Consider the following 18,722-nt stretch of genomic DNA (forward strand, 5'->3'; position numbering starts at 1 on the left):
CTAGTTAAAGTCTCTCTGCGAGGGCGGGGTGGGTTCCTGGCCCTGGGGTGGTACAGGTCACGCACATCACAGCCCCGATCACCTAGCATGCCCCCTCCGGCATCCCCACCACCAGAGCGGCCTGGGACACTGACTAGTCTGTACCCCAGCTCCCTGCTGGCGAACACCAACACCCAGCCGCTCACCTGCACATCCCCCCGGTGCCGTAGGGTTTAACCTGAGTGCAGCTAAGCTGGGTCGGTGGGCGGAGTGACCAGTTGTATCCTTCCCCCGGCAGCCAGCCCCTGGATGCTTTCTAGAGCTGCCCACCCTGTGCAGCGACCAAGGGGTCAGCCTGGCTCACTCCCGCGTACAGCAAGTGCGGTGGGTCCTTTGGTCATATGGTGGCAGAGTTGGTTTCCCAAGGGGTTATGGCACATTTGCATCTTGCGGCACCAATGGGATCAAGCCCCGCTACAGCTCCACTGAGTATGGCAGGGGTTTGTCTTGGGACTTAGGGAGTTGGGTTTAGTCTGGGCTGCAAGATGGAGCCGTATCGGGGCATGGGAGTGTATGGTTTCTTGTTGTCCTGGGGCTTCCTACAGGGAGACCCTTTGGGAAAAGGAGCTGTGCCAGGCCTGCCCCTCTGATGCCAGCAGCAGCCCTGGATTTTCCACGCCCTGAACAGACTCCCAGCCTTTCCTGCTCAGGCAGGCCTGTCTCCACTGAACAACCACAAACGAAGCCAGCATCAGCACGGGGCTGCCAGCCCAAGCTTACCTGTTAGCAGGCTTGTGGGTGGTCTGCACCAGCTGTTTGCTGTGGTACTCTTTCAGCAGCTCCTCCAGGGCCGCAGCATTCTCTGTGCGTGGAAATTCAACAAAAAGGGAATTTGGTCATGAAGACAGATGCAAAGGGAGACACAAGACCAGCCGTTCAGCCACGGGTCAGCTCGGGGACAGAGTTAGACCATCACAGGCCTGGCCCTACTTGTTCAAAGGTTGGGCTATGCAGGTTCACATCTGTGGCCTAGTTAGGGTCCAGGGGCTGAAGGACCAGCACCCTTTGGCATGCTGGCTAAGGAAACAGGGGACAGCACTTAGGTGCTGGAGTTGTACAGAGGAGCCTCTCTGGAAATCAAAGTCACTGGCCAGCACCAATGCAGTGCTCAGCAATGAAAGCCACATGTTCTGTCTCTCCCCGGAGTGTAACATTCAGCCACACGGGTCAGAGATCCCTGCCTCCCTTGGTACTGTACTGACCTTTCTTCTCCGTGATCAGCTGCACAAGGACCCCGATGGTATCTTGGTTGGCATCGTCTATTCTGTAGGCCGAGTTATTACCTGGAGGGGAACACCTGGTATTAAAACCTGCTGCCATTCTCCAGGCACAGTAATGCAGTGGCTCAGCACCTCGCCCACGTCAGCTGATTAAGCCTCATGGTGATGCACAGAGAGGCAAGTGGTGTGCCCATTTTACAGATGGGGAAATGGAAACGAAAGGACTCCCTCAAACTCAGTCAGTGGCCTGGCCAGACAGAACCCAGGCACCCTGGCTTTCAGTCCAATGCCCTAAGCACCCTCTCCCTGCAGAGCTATGAAAAAAAAAAAAAAAGTTACATTTTCCCTGATGTGACATTTAGAGCCCTTCCCCGCAAGTCAGAGAGTATTTTTAAATGCTTCTCTACCACACAAGTCAGCCGGTGTCCGGGATCAGCTGGGAGCCTGCCAGCCCTTTTATGATATAGGACCATCACAATATGGTCTAGACAATACTTAGTCCTGCCATGAGTGCAGGGACCTGGACTAGATGACCTATTGAGGTCTCTAGAAGCCCCAGAGCCGGCTCTGTTATGCGAGGTGCTGTACACACACTCATCTGCTAGCCTGAAGAGCTCACAGTCTAAGCAGACAAGACAAAGGGGGGGTGTTATGGCTGTTTTACAGACGGGAAATGGAGGCACAGAGGAAATAAGGAACTTGCCCAAGATCAAGGAGACAAAGCTGGGAATTGAACTCTGATCGTCTGCATCCCAGAGCCTTAGCCACGAGCTGGCTCCTGCTCCCATTCAGCAATATGGGAAGAGCAGGATGGTCACAACCCCCCGGGTGACCCCAGGTTAGGAACCCCCTGCAAGGAACCATTCCATACAGATCCTTCCATCACTCCTCTTCCCTGCGCGCATCAGAGGTAATGTTAGGCCATCATTAGAGACGAGATCATAGAATCATAGAAGATTAGGGTTGGAAGAGACCTCAGGAGGTCATCTGGTCCGACCCCCTGCTCAAAGCAGGACCAACACCAACTAAATCATCCCAGCCAGGGCTGTGTCAAGTTGGGTCTTAAAAACCTCTAAGGATGGAGATTCCACCACCTCCCTAGGTAACCCATTCCAGTACTTCTCCACCCCACTAGTGAAATAGTGTTTCCTAATATCCAACCTAGACCTCCCCCACTGCAACTTGAGACCATTGCTCCTTGTTCTGTTATCTGCCACCACTGAGAACAGCCGAGCTCCATCCTCTTTGGAACCCCCCTTCAGGTAATTGAAGGCTGCTATCAAATCCCCCCCTCACTCTTCTCTTCTGCAGACTAAACAAGCCCAGTTCCCTCAGCCTCTCCTCATAAGTCATGTGCCCCAGCCCCCTGAACAGGTACCCAGTTCCACCTCCATCAGGTATCTGTGCCAGCTGTTCTCTCTCATCATGAGCCCAGCAGCCCTGCTGCTCTCCTCTAACCAAGTCTTGTGGCAACACCCAACCTGAGGGGCTCAGCGAGTCTGACACCAGGGAAGAGCCTGGCCAAGCCCCTTGCAAAGGGATGGGATGCTGGACAGGCAGCTGGCACTGAGTCTCCTTAGGCTCGGGTGCCTCAGTTTCCCTAGCTGTACCATGGGTAGAATAGCACGTGAGATGACAAGCGTGTTATGAGCCCTGTATTATAATTAAGGATATGTTTTTGTCCCAGATATTCATAGTAAAAAAAAAAAAAAAAAAAAAAAAGTCATGGACAGGTCATGGGCAATAACAAAAATTCATGGAAGCCCGTGACCTGTCCCTGACTTTCACTAAAAATATCCATGACAGAGGCCAAGCCAGGTTCAGCACCCACTGCTGCTGGGGCTCCCGGGTCCCCCACCACTGCAGTGCATGGGAGCTCTGGGGTCCCCTGCCCGGGAGGCTGGGCTGCTGCGGGGTCCCCTAACCCCAGAAGCAGTGCTGGGCAGCTGCAGGGGGTCCCCCTGACACGGTGGGGCAGCTGATGGGTCCCCCCACCAAGGCAGGGGCTGGGAACTGCAGGGATGGGGCTGGCTGGGAGCTCCAGCCCCAGGGCAGAAAATGTCAGAGATCAGTGGAAGTCACGGATTCCACGACCTAATCATTGCCTTAGTTATAACGATTCTTTCGTTACAAAGCAACTGGACAATCCTGAGAAGCCCCACCCCTCTCAAATACTCCCTGGTAACTTAACTGTAGCTAACACTGATCCAGAAACTAGGTCAGCCCCAGCCCCCTTCTCATGCCCGACTTTTCTACACAGCAACCACTGGCGCTGCAGCCATCAGGGACCGCGAGCCCCCGTAGCCATGGCGACGGCAGCTGGAGCTGGGCGCTTCGGGGTTATTTAATGTTCATTCAGCTCAGAAAACAAACCGGGGAGGCGCGCTGCAGGGCAATCACCGAGGGCCGCAGCGGGCAGGCCAACAGCACGCCAGGCTGCCCTGCAGGGCCCGCGCTTGGAGCAAGCAGGCGTGCCGGGCAGGTGTTAGTTGTCGCCGTGGTTCTAGAGGGGTTTTGTGTTGCCTGGGAGTTCGAGTGAGGAATCAGGGTTTAGAGATGAGTCTATTTCTGAGGGATCTGGAGAGGGTGGAAGCCCATGTCAGGGGGCTGGGGGGTAACACAGCTGAAGGCACAGAGACGTATAGGAGAAGGCAAATGAAGAGGGTTCTTGGTCTTGCCATCTGTCAGTCTGTGTTGTGTAAGGGGACGGGGTGGGAGATGGATGCCGTTGTGCGGTTACTTCGTTCATAGCCTAAGGGAGATGTAGCAGCTGCATAGAAATCACTCGCAGTGCCCACTCTCACCATTTTAAGCACAAGCCTCATAATATTTGCTGTTTTCTTCTTAAAACTCCAGCCCCCGGAGTCATGCGATTACAGTCAAATCTCAGTTTTCACGTACAGAGTCCGTAGGCCTCACAGCTGCAGAACAGAGGCCGAAAACGTGACCCCGTAAAGGCTCAAAACCCAGAAACTCAAACAGACCCCCAGGTATATTTAAGTCTCGTGATAAAGCAGCCATTTTCCTGGTTTTTTGGAGCCTGATTCAGGAATTGTGAATGCACGGGGGCAGCAGGCTCCGTTTTAATCAACTCCAAGCTTCCCTCGCTCCAGTTTGAGCCCCACACATCTGCATCACACAGTTTTATCTGGAGGATTCCCCTGCACTCTGCAGGGGAATTTAGGAGAAATGAACACATGCCCCCACCTGGGCTCTATGCAACAGAGAGGGTGGGCTTGACGCATGGAACAGATCCAGAGACCATTGCCTGAAAAAGCGAGGTCAAAGAACTTTCCCACAGCTCCTATCTGGCCCAGGGACTAATGACAGAGGGGCAAAGCTATGACCCAGACTTCACCACAGCTCAGGACTATCCCATGCCAGGATTTTGATTCAGATCCCAAAGTGGTTCACAAGCTCCACATATACAGTACTGCAGAAATGCAGCCACCTCTGGGATGGAAGGTACGAGCCAACTTGCACACAGCAAAGCATGCCAAAGTGGGGTGGGGCAGGGGAGTATTTTGCCCTGTTGTCTTGCCCATGAATGCTATTCTCAAAAGCACCATGGCATTTCTATTGACCACACAGAAAATTTCCCACATAGCAAACCTCAGGCACCTGGGTGAGACAAAACACTGACTCATACTTGCCAAGTTCTGAACCGTGGACTCTGGGGGTACAAAACCAGAGGATTAGGGATCTAAGCCATCCCCCAGAGCTACTAACCAGACTCAAAATGGGCCTCTTGTTTTCAGAGAACAATTTATCATCTCAAGGCTCTTGATCTACCCTGGACTTTGTTTCTATTGTCTCCAGTGATGAGCAAGGCACCGGGGACAGGCGTCATGGGGTGACGGAAATGTAACAGCTGGTCCAAGCATCAATGCTGAAGAGACGCATTCCTATTGAAGTGCCAGGTGCGTCTAAGGCAACCGCAAGCCAGTCTAGTCAGCCAAGTGCTATTGGCTAGGAATAGGCTGGCTTCTGGCTGAACTCCTATAAATAGAGAGAGTGTCTTCTGGGATATTCACAGACAGCCCTGTTGCTACCCAAACTGGCCCCCTCCCATGCCACCACACACAGAGGTATTACAGTCTGTTACCCCTAGTATTATGGCCTGTATTGCAGATAACAGATAGATCTCAATGTGCTGTACAAGAGCTAAGTGTTGTACAAAGGGAGTCACATATTTTTATCTCCATTTGACAGATGGGGAAACTGAGGCACGGGGAGGGAGGCAACTTGCCCAAGGTCACACAGCAGGCCAGTGGCATGCTGGGAACTGAACTCAGGTCTCCTGAGTCCCAGTCCAGTGCCTTATCTACAGAGAGGGTATGCCATTCCTAGCACAGTTTGGCTAACACCTCAGAAATCACCTAAGCAACCAAAACAATTATAGAGGACACTCAGGCTAGAATAGCCCCAGATTCCAGCCATCAGGCACTGGGGACAGAGCATTCCCAGCAAAGGGGCCTCACCTGAGGAACTCCTTGCTACAAGAGATTGGAACCCGATTGGGGGTCAGGGAGGGGTAGCACACGCCAGTTGTATAATGTCTCCAGGACTGATGTGCCAGTGATTCAGAGGACAGCCAACCACAACCCACCCTTCTTCCTCAGCCCGTGTTACTTGGGTAGCTGTGCATTGCTGTGCCTATGTCAGGCACTGCAACAAATCCAGGCGCTGCGAAGTAACACCTGGGGAGAGAGGATTCAAACTCTGCCCCTTCTGAGGTGCTCTGCACCAAAAATGCAGGATGCAGCAGTGTGAGCTACAAGAAGTCTCCCCTGACAGGGGGTCAGCAGTAGGTGCCAGACCATCTTTGCAGCTCAGACACTGGAAGGCAACCCTAATTCCCAGGTATTACAGCCAAGAAAAGAAGGTTTTCAGCCTGCAGAGGCTCTAGTGAAGTGGGGGGTTCTGAGTTTTGACAGCACCCTAACAGCAGATGTCACCACCAGTGTCACGAGTCATAGCATTATCTGCTCCCTTCTCCCTCAAGGCCCCAGGCTGGAGAACTTTCTTCAGGCAAGGACGACTGGATGGGGGCTCCCACCACAGCATTGCTGCCATTCTCCTACTAGCCAGAGGGGGTCACTATAGAGCAGCTAGAAACACATGCTCCTTTTCCTGCCCAGAGAGAATGACTGGGGCAGGATCTCAAACCCAAGCCTCCTGCAAGACCCCAAGCCTGAATCTCTATCTGAGAGACGGCCAGGTCCAAGCTTGCTCCAGAGAGGCAGAGCTCAAGCCCATTCTCCAGGGGGCTCATTGTATAGCTTCATTCTGGCTTGCGTCTGGCAGCTCTGGACTCCCTTTCAGCAGCTGTTTGTTTATTCACAGTGCCACTGGGGTACGGTTCTTGAAATACTTATTAACTAAGCATGGGGGGGAAGATGATCTTGGGACCAGCCTTGGAATTGCTTAGAGAATTCTGGCATTGCATAGCCAGGCTGCTCCAGAAACGCAGCATGCTAGCAATCAAGAGCTTAGCAATAGGCAGGGACTGGGGGCAGCGGAGAAGCCCTCCTGTAACAAACCCACGTGCTGCAAACACACTTGTTCTCATATGCACCCAGAGGGGAACCAGACTAGAGCCCGGCTCCTTAGCTCCAAACACTGAGACTTCTACCACTTGATCTAAGAGCTCCCTAAGCTACCAGCAGATCCCCTCTCCAGGCCAGTCACTAGAAGGCACTCTCTCTCTCACACACACTCACGCTCACGATCCTTAACTAACGCTAGCCCTGTCCTCACTGAGAAATTCCAGAAGTGCCTCCCACCCTCGATCTAGTACAGGTGAAAAGGCTTGTGCGTCCAGGGAGCAGGAGGTTTTATTACTGTGTCACCTGGATCCATAGATAACCTATGGCTGGGTTTACACTAGAGAGACGTCTCCTTGCTGAAGAATGGGGCGGACTTTCTGCACAGCTTCAGGAAAGGAACTGGATTGACTTCAGAGGAAATGAACTGGCTACCAGAACTGAAATCAAGAGGAACAAAAACAAAACAAAGAGCGAGGAGAGAAGAGAAACTGAATTCCATCCGCCTTTAGCCTCCGGCCGGCGAGGCAAAGGGTCTGGAAGGAGGGCAAAGGAAGAGAATTAGCAGATTCTTCTCCATGATCCAGCACCGCATTAGGGTCGAGTCACATGCCAAAAAGCAAAAAGGATACAGCGAGAGCTGCTGGAACACTAGAGGATGGGACCAGGATGGAGTTGAGGAACTCGACACCAGCCTGTACGGCTTCCTGGGCAAACTGAACTCCGGGAGGACAAAAGGAAACCGCTGAGCTGCTAGCGCAGCAAACACTGCTAGCAGGGTCCTGGCCAATGCCTTCCCCACTCAGATCCTCTCACTCATTTCCCTTCCCCCTAGCCAAAATCTGACGTCAGCAGGAAGCTGCCTCACTGCTGTGACTTCCACCCCAAGTCTGACTGCAGCTCCCCAGGGCAGGATGATCCATGCACCAGGACAGAGGCCCCTCTCTCCTGGTGTCACCTCTGGCAGTAGTTAATGCTGCCAGCCGGGAGGAGGCAGCGGTCTGTCCACGGGAGGAGCAGCCACATGCTCCAAGCCTGCTGGATCTCATGAACAAGGACAATTTTGCCTGCCTGCACTTCCCCCTTAGGGCCACTAGGGGCTGCTGTGCTACACACCCTGCAAGCGGCAGCCTCAACAGCTGCCTGCGGTACCAGGTGCCCTGAGCTGCCCCACACCCAGCCCACCCTAAGCTTAGCAGCAGGAGCCTCCACCCCCGTGCAGGAAGTTAATGGAGGAGGGAGCTCAGGGCAGCCCCTCCCCGCCTGCAGCAGGGGCAGCTGCTGGAGCCTGCACAGGGCAGCGCGATGGAGCTGGGGCACTGTCCGGGGACCCCAGGCCCGCCTTGGCATGCACAGGAAGCTGCATCTGCAGCCTGTAAATCATCCCACCCCATGTGCACATGGAGGGGGAGAGCAGGGAGAGTTCAAATGACAGAGGACCCCACCCCTGCCCAAGCCCCCCATCAAACATAACGAGGATTTAGTTTAAATCTCCTGGCGTTTAAGCCAACCTCACGTTTCTGGAGGTTTCCGACTCATGACCTTCTGTCCCCTCCCCTCCCCCCCATCTCGCGCTGACTGTCATGGCCCATCACTCTCTCAAGGATGGCGAGCCCTTGGGCAGCACTGTTCAGTCCTCGCCCATGTAACTGCAGAGGTGTCTGGCGGCCTCTCCTGCAGCAGCTCCTGCCCTTGAGGTAACCTGCTGAACAGGGCTTTGTTCCCTGTGGCAGCTGAGCAGCACGCAGGCCCCAGAAGCTGGGGGCGACCCCTCCCCTGGCTCCTCCACGTCAGCCCATCCCTCCCCGGCTGCAGTCAGGGGCTCTTCTCAGTACACCGCCCAAGGGAGGGGATCTTCTGTCAGTGCTGGGAATGAGGCACCCTTTGGGGGTAACCCCACACTGCAGGAGACATGGGGCATGGAAGGGGTTAGTTGAGAAGGACTGACAGAGCCGAGGGGCGGTACAGCCACTGCAGCTGCACCGGGGCAAGGCTGACACCAGAGGTACTGCATTGCTAGAGAGCAGATCCTGCTGGATCACCCAGGAGACGTTCCACCAAGGAGGGAGCATGGACTGGTGGTCAGAGCAGGGGGCAGTGGGCCAGGCAAGCCCATGGCTCACACCACTGGTACTGCACTGTGCCTTGGCTGTAGCTCGGGGGATAATACCAGCTGCCTGGGAGATGTGAGAATTCACAGCTGTAAAATGCTTTGAGTTCCTTGGGCAAGAGAGACACTATGGGCCAGTCCCTCATTGGGGTAAACATTGATTGGACTGGCGCTCTCCTGATTCACACCGGCTGGTGCTCTGGCCCACAAAGTGCAAAGCGTTAGCTGCTAGACGCAAGGCAATGCAGCCACTCAGCTGCTGCCAGGACTCTGTGCTCTGCCAAGGAGGAGGTGGCTTTCCAGGCTCTCTCTGGGCACCCTCGCTAGCCTGTGTCCCCAGCACTTACCATTGCCCCAGCTCGTGAGAGCTCAGGTGGTGCAACACGGCCAATCGCTCTCCCTCCCGGCTCCATGGCAAGGGAGAGTGCTGCCACAGGAGAGCGGGTGGAGACAGGGCTGTGAGATGTCTCTACAGGAGGGGTGAACTGATCAGTCCTGCTATGGGCAGCGTGGGGCTGACGCGGAGTGACCTCCCTTCCCCTCTAACTATGGGAGAGGGAGTTTGTTTAGAGAGCAAAGAGCCAAAAGCAGACAAAGGAACAAACCCAGAGCCCCTGCCAGAGGAAGGAGCTGGTGACTAAGGCGTTTATCACACGAGATCTTTAAAAGAAACTCGACAACTCACTGCTCCCCTCTCCCCCGGCCCAGTTGGGCAGGAGCTCCTGGGTCCGAGTGCCTTAGCCACTGGCAGCCTGCCTAGAGACAAGAGCAAATGTGCTGGTGCAGTCAATGCACCTGGGCTGCCAGGCTTCCCAGCACACATCCACAGTGCCCGCTCTGCCCCCACTCTGCCCATGGGGTGGGAGGACACAGAGGCAAATCTCTCCCCTCTGCCAGGCTGGGCCATAGCAGGGGCTGGTCTAGTTCTTCCACATCATCATCAGTATTTCCAGTGTGCCTGTCACGGCACTCAAAGAACGGGCACAGATCAGCCAGGGTGGGGAGCTAGAGAGGCAGTGGGGAGTCTGGCATCCGGGGCTGCACTGCAGCAAGGCAACACAGCGCCCTCCTACTGCTGGGGCGCCCCCTGCCGCCCCTAGTCAGTGCTGGGAGCGAGCGCTCAGGCAGGGATTGCAGGGAGAGCCCACCCGGGGGCCCTTACCGCCTCTCTCTGCCTTCGCCACCTCCTCGCCGCTCTCCTTGCGGGCCGTGCAGTGGTAGCCCTTTTTCTTCAGCAGGTTGCAGAAAAGGACGCCCAGGAGCCCCATGACACAGAAGACCGGCACGATGGCCAGCACGGCGTACTGCGTGGCGCTCTCCTCCTGCTTCCCGTCCCGGGTGCCATTGGGCGCTGCCCTCTCGTCCCGCCTGTGCAGGGCCTCGATGTGCCTCGCCAGTCGGGCCAGCCACCGCTTCGCGCCTGGAGGGAATAGGGTTAAAAGAGAGCCTGTATTGACGGTGGCCTAGTTGCTCGAGCACTAGACTGGAGGCCAGGAGACCTGGGTTCTAGTCCTGGCTCTGCCGAGTGCCTCAGTAACCCCAGCTGGAAAACAGGGATAATGCTACTTGCCTCCTTTGCAAAGAGCTAGGCATGTTTATTAAGAGGGAGGGAACACGCCTTTGCCAGGCAGTTGTCTTAGGCACCACTGCCTGCTGGTCAGTGAAACGTTCATTTTTTGGTTCACGTTTCCTGGGTTTCGGCTGAGATTTCTGGAAACGTTGTCATGTTTTAGGGGAGTTGATTTCAGTTTTTCCTTGAAAATTGAAAAAAAAAAACCAAAACAAAACAACCCATTCTGGGGTAACTGAGGGGCCGTTTTGTGAGGGGTCTGTGACTCAGTGGGCACTCTGTGCCCAGTCCCCTTGTGCTGGAGAATTGTCGCCCTGCAGCAGGACACAGAAGTGGCTGGGATTTGGGGAGCCAGGCCCCCGTCGTTCAAGCTAAAATCCTGGTCAACAGCAGGAAATCGCTCCAGCTTTCAGTTCCTGCCGCCCCCCCAAGAAAAAGACAGTCACGGATGGCTCAGGACAGGCTGCAAGGGGCCTGGAGGCACTGAAACAGCAGCCCACCCCCGACCCCCGAAGCACAGACTTCCCATCCCCCAACTCGTCCTCACCCCAAAGGCTTCTGGAGGGAGAGACCATACCTGGCTCTTCAGCCTTGCAGGGAGTACATTGTCCACTGTAAGCTCCCCTCCCCGACCTGCACTGCCCCACCTCTTTGCCCCCTCCTGCCTGCACTTTTCACCACAGGTCTGGCCCCCTGCCCCTCCGGCCAGACTGGACACTGGAGCCTGGCCCAGGGGGCCCAGGCAGCTGTGCGTACCACAGACCCTCCACCTGCCTGGGGTGGGGGTCCTGAGAGCAGCCCCCGGCCCATGTCCCCGCCCTGAGCACATGGAGGGTACGCAGCTCCCTGCGTGGCTCTTACCCCAGCTCTGGCTCCGGCTTCCGGCCTGGCCTGCGGGCCATGCCGCGGGGGCCGAAGTAAGCGCTCTCCCACCGACACAGCACTGTCCACATGGGCACTTTTGTCAGTCAGGGGTGCATATTTTTCACACCCCTGACCGACAAAAGTTTTGCCAACAGAAGTGCTAGCGTAGTCATAACCTCACTCAGCCCGTGGGCAATACTGATCCCCGCCGGGGATTCAATTTTGGATACGGCCACAGCTGGAACAGAGCTTGTGTGGTCACCAGTGGAGGGATGGGAAAGCAGCTCCTGTTAGGTCCATTCCAGCAGGACAGGGGAGAAAAGAGATCCCAAACCATAAGAAGACCTGGGCCAGTTCTCCTCCAAAATGCACATCCACCCTCCTGCCTCCCACTTGGAGTGAGCAGAAGGGGGATCCGTTCATGGCTTGGGAAACTGTTCAGAGACACCTCCACTCCCGTCCTTTGGGTGACCGTTCCAAAGGGACACCAGGATCAGACCACACATCTGAACTGGCTGGGCTGTGGCAGGTAGGCAGAGGAATCCCCACCGGGCCATCTTCCCACTCTTTCCATCCAGTTCCCTTAGCCAGGGCCTCTCCAAAGCATTTACTTGGCTACAGAAGCCCCACCCCCAGCCCTCCTACACATATGGCAGCAGCGCCCCGGCTTCACCATCCTCCACGCTGAGGGTGGGTGGATACCCTGTAGGGGTGAGTCAAGTTTCCAACTAGGTTCTAGACATTGTGAGCAAGGACAAGAGGCCAAGTGCCCTATTCTTGTGCCCTGGGAGCTTTTGTGACCATTCAGGATCTAGGTTGTTACAGGCCTAACTCACTGCAGGGCTCTGCTGGGATCCAAACCAGCGCCTCCGGGAGTTTCAGGCTAGCCTGGCCCTGGGTGAGTCCACACATGAATCACACTTTACAGACAAAAGAAAAGGAGGACTTGTGGCACCTTAGAGACTAACAAATTTATTTGAGCATAAGCTTTTGTGAGTACAGCTCACTAGATGAAGTGAGCTGTAGCTCACGAAAGCTTATGCTCAAATAAATTTGTTAGTTGCTAAGGTGCCACAAGTCCTCCTTTTCTTTTTGCGGATACAGATTAACACAGCTGCTACTCTGAAACTTTACAGACAAGGGTTTCCTTCCTTCCATCCAGCTCCACGAGACCCCCTGCAATGCACCCTGCATACCCCCAGATCTGAACGCAGCAGTCTCAGCGTGGGTGGGGAAGGACTGCCCCCCCAGAGAGGAGCTTGCACTGCAGTGATATCCTCATACCCTCCTGCAAGGGCTGTCTAGCTAGCTAGCTCACCATTGAGCACCTGGAACGCATGGCCCTGGTGGCACTCACATGCCTGGAATGCAACTGGGCAGATGTGTGGTGCGTGAACCTGACTGTGCACACAAAGTGGGCTTGGGTGGTACAAACAGGCAATCCACATGACCAGGGACACGTGGTGCATGCAATTATTATAGTTACCAGCCCTACTAACTAAACCCCCATCTACCTCAATTCCCCTTGCAGGTTCGGTCAGTCGTGGTGTTCTCCCCTTTCCTGTCCCCAGCAATGGCGCTGCTACGCACTGTGACAATAGCTGAGGCGCTGTGCCCTAGAAGGGGCTGCACTGCAGGGATCTCTTGCTTTAACACACTGTTTGTATTACAACAGTGCCTAGAGGCCAGGGCTTCGCTGGGCTAGGCACTGTGCAAACTCTGAACAATGCCTAGCTTAAGGAGCTCTTTCTCTAACTCCAGAGGCGTCAGCGGCAACTCTGCAGGTGGAGATCTGCACTTAATGCTGGACTCCAATCCCGCCCCTTCACGCGTCCATCAGGACAACCTGGCACAAGAGCTCTGCAGAAGAACAATTGGATTTGAGGCAGTTTCTCCTTTAGCGAATTCTGCATTGCACCTGTCCAAGTGCTTTAATGAAGCGTTGGCACAAAGAGTGCTTGATAAATACATTACTGTGGAGGCATAAATCACCGTGGGACTGAAATAGCTCAAAGAACGTGCAAGTCAAACTGAGCGACTGAGAGCACACTTGAGTCCCTGCCATCCCCAGCTGCCAGGCAATTCTCAGAGCCAAGAGGTTGGGCCTTTTCTACCCGAGTTGCCAACAAACAAGCTGCTGGCCAGGACCAGCAGACCACATCCAGGATCGGTGGGGATCTGCACTTGCACTGCTTTGGCTCTTGGGGGGAATCCCACCTCAGTGATGGTTTAGGTTTCACATGCTCTTTTGTCCTGCTCTTTAAAAATCCTCAGCGTTTCCCTTTTCACTGATCATGTGGGGTCACTTTCCTTGTTTCCTAGAGCAGGGGTGAGTGAAATAGCTCCTTAGTCTGTCCGTGTGGCTCTTCTCCTCACCCAAGAACTGTCCCTTCTGCCCGAGAGAGGGCGGGACACGTGGTCATCTGCCCCTAAAGAAGGCTCCCCCCTTCTCTGGGAGATCGTTGGCATTCTCCTTTCCTGGCAGCACACCTGGTCTCTGCTAGACAGGCGGAGAAAGATATTACTGTCCATATAGTACTGGTCTCTATCCGGATGGGTGCCTGGGGCTCTGGGCTGGACCCCACTTGGGTTTCTGAGACCTGCTTATCCTCACACTACTAGTTATCAGTTCTGCTGCACTGGCAGGGAGCTCAGCTCGATAGCCTGTTTGCCCCCTTCTCAGACTCCCGCCATCTCCAGCTGCGCCTGCTGGGCCAAGTTCCCTCTAATTTTTTACACCCATGTGCAGAATTAAATTTGTTATGTGCACCAATATGGAAGTTGTGTGTGTGTGGCGGGGGCCCTCAGGGCTGGGGCAGAGGGTTGGGGTGAGGCCAGGGATGAGAGATTTGGGGTGCTACGGTGAGGCCGGAGCTGCAGCGCCTCTCCCCGCTGCCGCAGCTCCAGAGCTGGGGCCAGGGGAGAGGCGCCTCTCCCCTGCCGCCACCTGGCACACCCCAACTTGCTCCCCGCCCACCCCCTACCTCTCTCCTCTCCAGGCCCCTGTGGCAGCCATGCAGCTTAGAGGGAACTTAACTGCTGGGTCAGCAATTGTGTGGCCTGCAGCGGAAGGGCTGCCCTGGGTGATCACAGGTCCGGCAAAGCAGAGGATTGGCAATGCATGTAGTGATTCGAATCCTGTCTCCCTGAACTGCATGGAGACAGTTTCAATGGGCAGCAGAGGCTCCCAAAAGGAGACTGTCCTCCCTTTTGGCCCCGACAAACTCCTATGCCCCACTAGGGAAGCCCCACCCTTCCGCCCCCGGACACAGATTCTTTGAGTGTGACAGCTGTGGTGTCCGTTCCCCTCTCACTGTTAACCTGGGCAGCCCGGCACGCCTTTGGGAGCAGAGGAGCATAGCAGGCATTCAGCTGTTGGGTCCATCTCTCCTTCGGGGCTGTAAAACCTGCCAAGAGCAAAAAGAGGTTAGCAAAGGACCGAACGCAGATTGAGACAACGGCTGGCAGTTAAACAGCTCACAGGCGTTCTCTGTGGGCGGGGGCAGCTGCTACCAATTCCAGCTCGGACAAAGGCTGACTACAGTGGAAGCAGGTTATGTTCCCTGCACTCCACAAGTGATTCGCTTTCTTTCCTATTCTGCACTGCTAAGCCTCTGCCACGTTCCACCCCAGAAGTGGCTGCATTTCAGCGGTGGGGCAGAGCCATCTCTCGCTCGTTTATACAGTTCTTGGAGAGCATTTTCAGAGCAAAGCACAAGACAGTTTCCTCCAACAGGGAAAGGAAGGTGTATGCTCATCACCCCTTCTCCAAATCTCTTTCACCCACTGCCGTTGACTCACTGGGTTTGCATTGGCCAGACTCACCTGCTCTGGAGCTAGTCAGTAGCCCAGAGCAAGAGAGGTGACTAAACTGGGGAGTTTCTCTCCTCCCTCTTGCCTGAAGGATACCAGCTTGGAGGAGTCAACTGCCTTCTAGTGACTCACGTGAACACTCAGAAGCAACCGCCTTCCTGCTCTGCAACTTGGATTTTTGCTTTCCATGGTGCCCGGAGGTTGCTGGGCAGCCGGAAGCGTTCCCACTCGACAGGGCTATGCCAGCCCTGCTAGCTGGTCTTCGCTCTAGTAATAACACCCTGCAGAAGGGCCCTAACGAACCAACGGCTCAGAGCCAGATCCACAAAAACTTGTGGGATTTGGGCCCTGTTCAATGTAGCGCTTTGAAGTCCTTACACATGATTACCCGCTGGGAGGGTGGCAAGAATCGGGACCCTCATTTTGCAGATGCCACCCAGCTCTGTGCATGGGCCAGATTCCCCCCTCCCCCCCCAAAGAGAGCCCCAGCTGCCACTCCACTGCCCACACCAAGACAAGCCACAAAGCAAAGTTACCCTGGCATACAGCCTCCACACTCGCTGTCTGCTGCAGCTGTCCCGGGGCTGGCGCGGACCCTCTTCCTGGCCTCACAGGTGGTCTGAGGCAAGCAAGGTGCCGTGCCATTGCTGGCTGAGAAGGTGCCCGGAGAGCAGGCTTGACAGATCACACCTAGGCCTTGCCCAGAGCCGCACTTCTACAGGAGAGCAAACAGAGAGGGAGTCAGGAGAGGAGCTGGCAATGCTGGCCGCCCCATGGCACTGGGATGCAGCGTGGCAAGCTCCTCTCTGCGCCAACAGGCCTCCTCTCTGAGCTGCGTGGAGAGCTCAGTCCCCAAGGCCCGTTCCATACACAGCCTCTGTGCTCAGGCTGCCGACCAGCGCTAACTGGGACTGAAGTCAACCAGCAGCCCATCGCACAGAGGCCACCCATTGCTGACTCCTGGTTTGTACTGGGCTGGGTTTGAATCAGCGAAAGGGCTTTAACCTCCCACCCCCACCCTGCCCTCCCAGGGCCACGTGCGGAGCCATTCGCTTCCTGATTGCGCCAAGGGCCAGGGAGGACAGACACTCCAATCCCACCCCTGGGCAATACTTCTGCTCAAGCTGCTGCCAAGCAGCCCCTTGCTAAGTAGCAGGCAGAATGGCTTACCCTATCGGGCTCCTCCCCAGGGGGACACTCCACACAGGGGGCACAGTCCCCCTCCATGGTCCAGTACTCCTGCTCCCCGCATACCAGCGCCCAGGCCCGGGGCCGGCTCATCAGCTGAAAAGAGACAAGCAAGTGATGGGAATCGGGGAGCACTGCTGCTCCCGCCCCTTCTCCCTGGGCTCAGAGTCCGTGGGGACCAGCCTCGCACCGGAATAGCCGAGCCCCACCGGGCACTGGGAGGAGGCACCGTCACCATGGTCCTCTGAGGTCCCCTAAGGCCCTCATCCAGAGAGTCTCCCAGAACATTTTCTGCCCCCAGGACCAGAGGAGCTAGCAGCAGCTGGAGGGGGAAAGAGTCCAGGCAAGTCACTACTAGTCCCTTTCCCACCTCCAGGCTGGGCAGGGGTTCCCCCTACATGACACCCACGCTTATAGGAAGGGTCTCGAGAGAGGAAGCTCCCACTGCTTCCCTTTGGGAGTGGTTTACATCTCTAGGGCAGCCTGATGTCCACCAGGTACAGATGTGGGCCCCAGGTTGCTTCATCAGACTCGCTTGCAGGGAGCCTCACTCGCCACAAATAATTTCTGAAGGAGGAGGACAGTTAGCTGGACAACATGGTCCCAGGCAGGACTGGTGCTCCCGAGCTTGTGACCTCCACAGAGAACACGAGCAGTAGCTTCGCCTTCAGGGTGGGCAGGTGAGCACAGCGTATTCGGAGGGGCTGATGGACCTGCCCCCACGCTGCAGAAGAGCCGGCTTGCCTAGGCCCATCACCCTGGTATCTGAGCAGCTCCAGCTTGCCAGCTCAGCCCTCAGCCTCTCCTGGGCAGGATTCCATTGGGACAAACCTCTCCCCTTAAACCCCCCCGCGGGGCAGGGATCAGTAGCACACTGTCCTGCAGCAGGCTCGCAACAGCAATGCAAGCAGTGCCCCACATACACAGCCACCAACCCGTTCCCAGAAGCACAACTGGGAGACAAGAACCAGCCCGGCGCCACCTGCTTCCTTAGCTAAGGGGGGGGAAATGGCCTCCGCTCCTGTGGGGCACTTTCCTGGCTTCTGCACTACCCCGGTGGGATTGGCTAGTGAAAGGATCAGAGTCCTCGCTCTCACTGCCTTTACCCAGAGGCCTGCCTGACCTCGAGGGTTCCCTTTCCTCCCTGCCATGTGGCAGAGTCCTTGTAACCCCGCCAAGCCTTGGCTCACGATTTCTGGGGGGGCTCAATCCCCAATCTAGGACAGGGGCTTGGGTGTCCCCACTCCCGGGCACTCTCTCCACACCGGCCACCTCTCTGACCCACTGATCACTACATTAAGTTCAAACCAATTACAATTTATTAAACAGCAACTATAAGAAAGATAGGGGGAAAAAGGACAGAGGAACAGGGGCCCCGCCCTGTGGGCACAGGGACCATCACAACCAGCTGTCTCTGGGATGTAAAGGAAGTTCACAGCAGGTCCCTCACACGTCCCAGGCAGGGGTCAGCATCACCATGTTGCGTGACGGACACTTGACAAAAATACCGGACTTAGTGATGGACATTGGCGGTGAGCGGGAGGGGGCTCTGAGCTGAGGCAGGGGGTTGGAGTGTGGGAGGGGGTACGGGCTCTGGGCTGGGGGTGCGGGTTCCGAGGTGGGACCATAAATAAGGGGTTCAAGGTGTGGGAGGGGGCTCTGGGATGGAGCAGAGGGTTGGAGTTGGGGGAGTGGGGGGGGGGTGAGGACTCCAGATGGGGGTGAGGTGTTTGGGGTGAAGGAGGCGCTCTGGGCTGGGACTGAGTGGTTCGGAGGGTGATCATGGCTGGAGCAAGGGGGGTGGGGCATGTGCGCTTTGTGCAGTGCTTACCTCAAGCAGCTCCCAGAAGTAGTGGCATGTCCCCTCTCCAGCTCCTATGTGGAGGCGCGGCCAGGTGGTTCTGTGTGCTGCCATGGCCGCAGGCGCCACCCCCGCAGCTCCCATTGGCTGCGGTTCCCTGTCAATGGGCTGGGAACTGCAGAGTCAGTACTTGGGGAGGGGGATGGAGGCAGCGTGTGGAGCCTCCTGGCTGCACCTCCGCCAGCACCAGCAGGGACAGGGAGCTACCCGTGAGCATCCCCCACGGACCTAAAATTTTTTTTTTTTTTTTTTTTTTTTTTTTTTTTTTTTTTTTTACACACACTGTGGACACTTGTGTCCGTGTACAGACACGTTGCTGCCCCTGGCCCAGACCTTGGCTGTGTTACACTGATACCACGGGTCAGACACCAGGTCTGGTGGTGGCCACATGCCCTCAGCTCCAGGGAGCAGGGACCCTTCTCTTAAGTACTGGTCTTCCCTTTCCCCCGTTGTGGATCACAGCTCCCACTCAGAGTCCAGCCTGCAAGGCCTCTTTTGTCTGGCGACATCT

At 56.0% G+C, this 18,722-nt stretch overlaps 1 protein-coding gene across 1 annotated transcript in view; it reads right to left on the reverse strand.

The window, feature by feature from the left end:
- RELT (RELT TNF receptor) overlaps positions 1-18,722 on the reverse strand; it is an 81,106-nt gene that overhangs the window by 12,376 nt on the left and 50,008 nt on the right. The window contains exons 3-8 of the mRNA XM_038387705.2: positions 16,333-16,446; positions 15,699-15,877; positions 14,671-14,756; positions 10,078-10,335; positions 1,242-1,322; positions 760-841 (exon numbers count right to left, since the gene is read on the reverse strand). Of these exons, the coding sequence (XP_038243633.1) occupies positions 760-841; positions 1,242-1,322; positions 10,078-10,335; positions 14,671-14,756; positions 15,699-15,877; positions 16,333-16,446 (800 nt within the window). The remainder of the gene's footprint in view (positions 1-759; positions 842-1,241; positions 1,323-10,077; positions 10,336-14,670; positions 14,757-15,698; positions 15,878-16,332; positions 16,447-18,722) is intronic.

This window comes from Dermochelys coriacea, chromosome 1 (assembly GCF_009764565.3).
Source record: "Dermochelys coriacea isolate rDerCor1 chromosome 1, rDerCor1.pri.v4, whole genome shotgun sequence".
Lineage (NCBI taxonomy): Eukaryota > Metazoa > Chordata > Testudines > Dermochelyidae > Dermochelys > Dermochelys coriacea.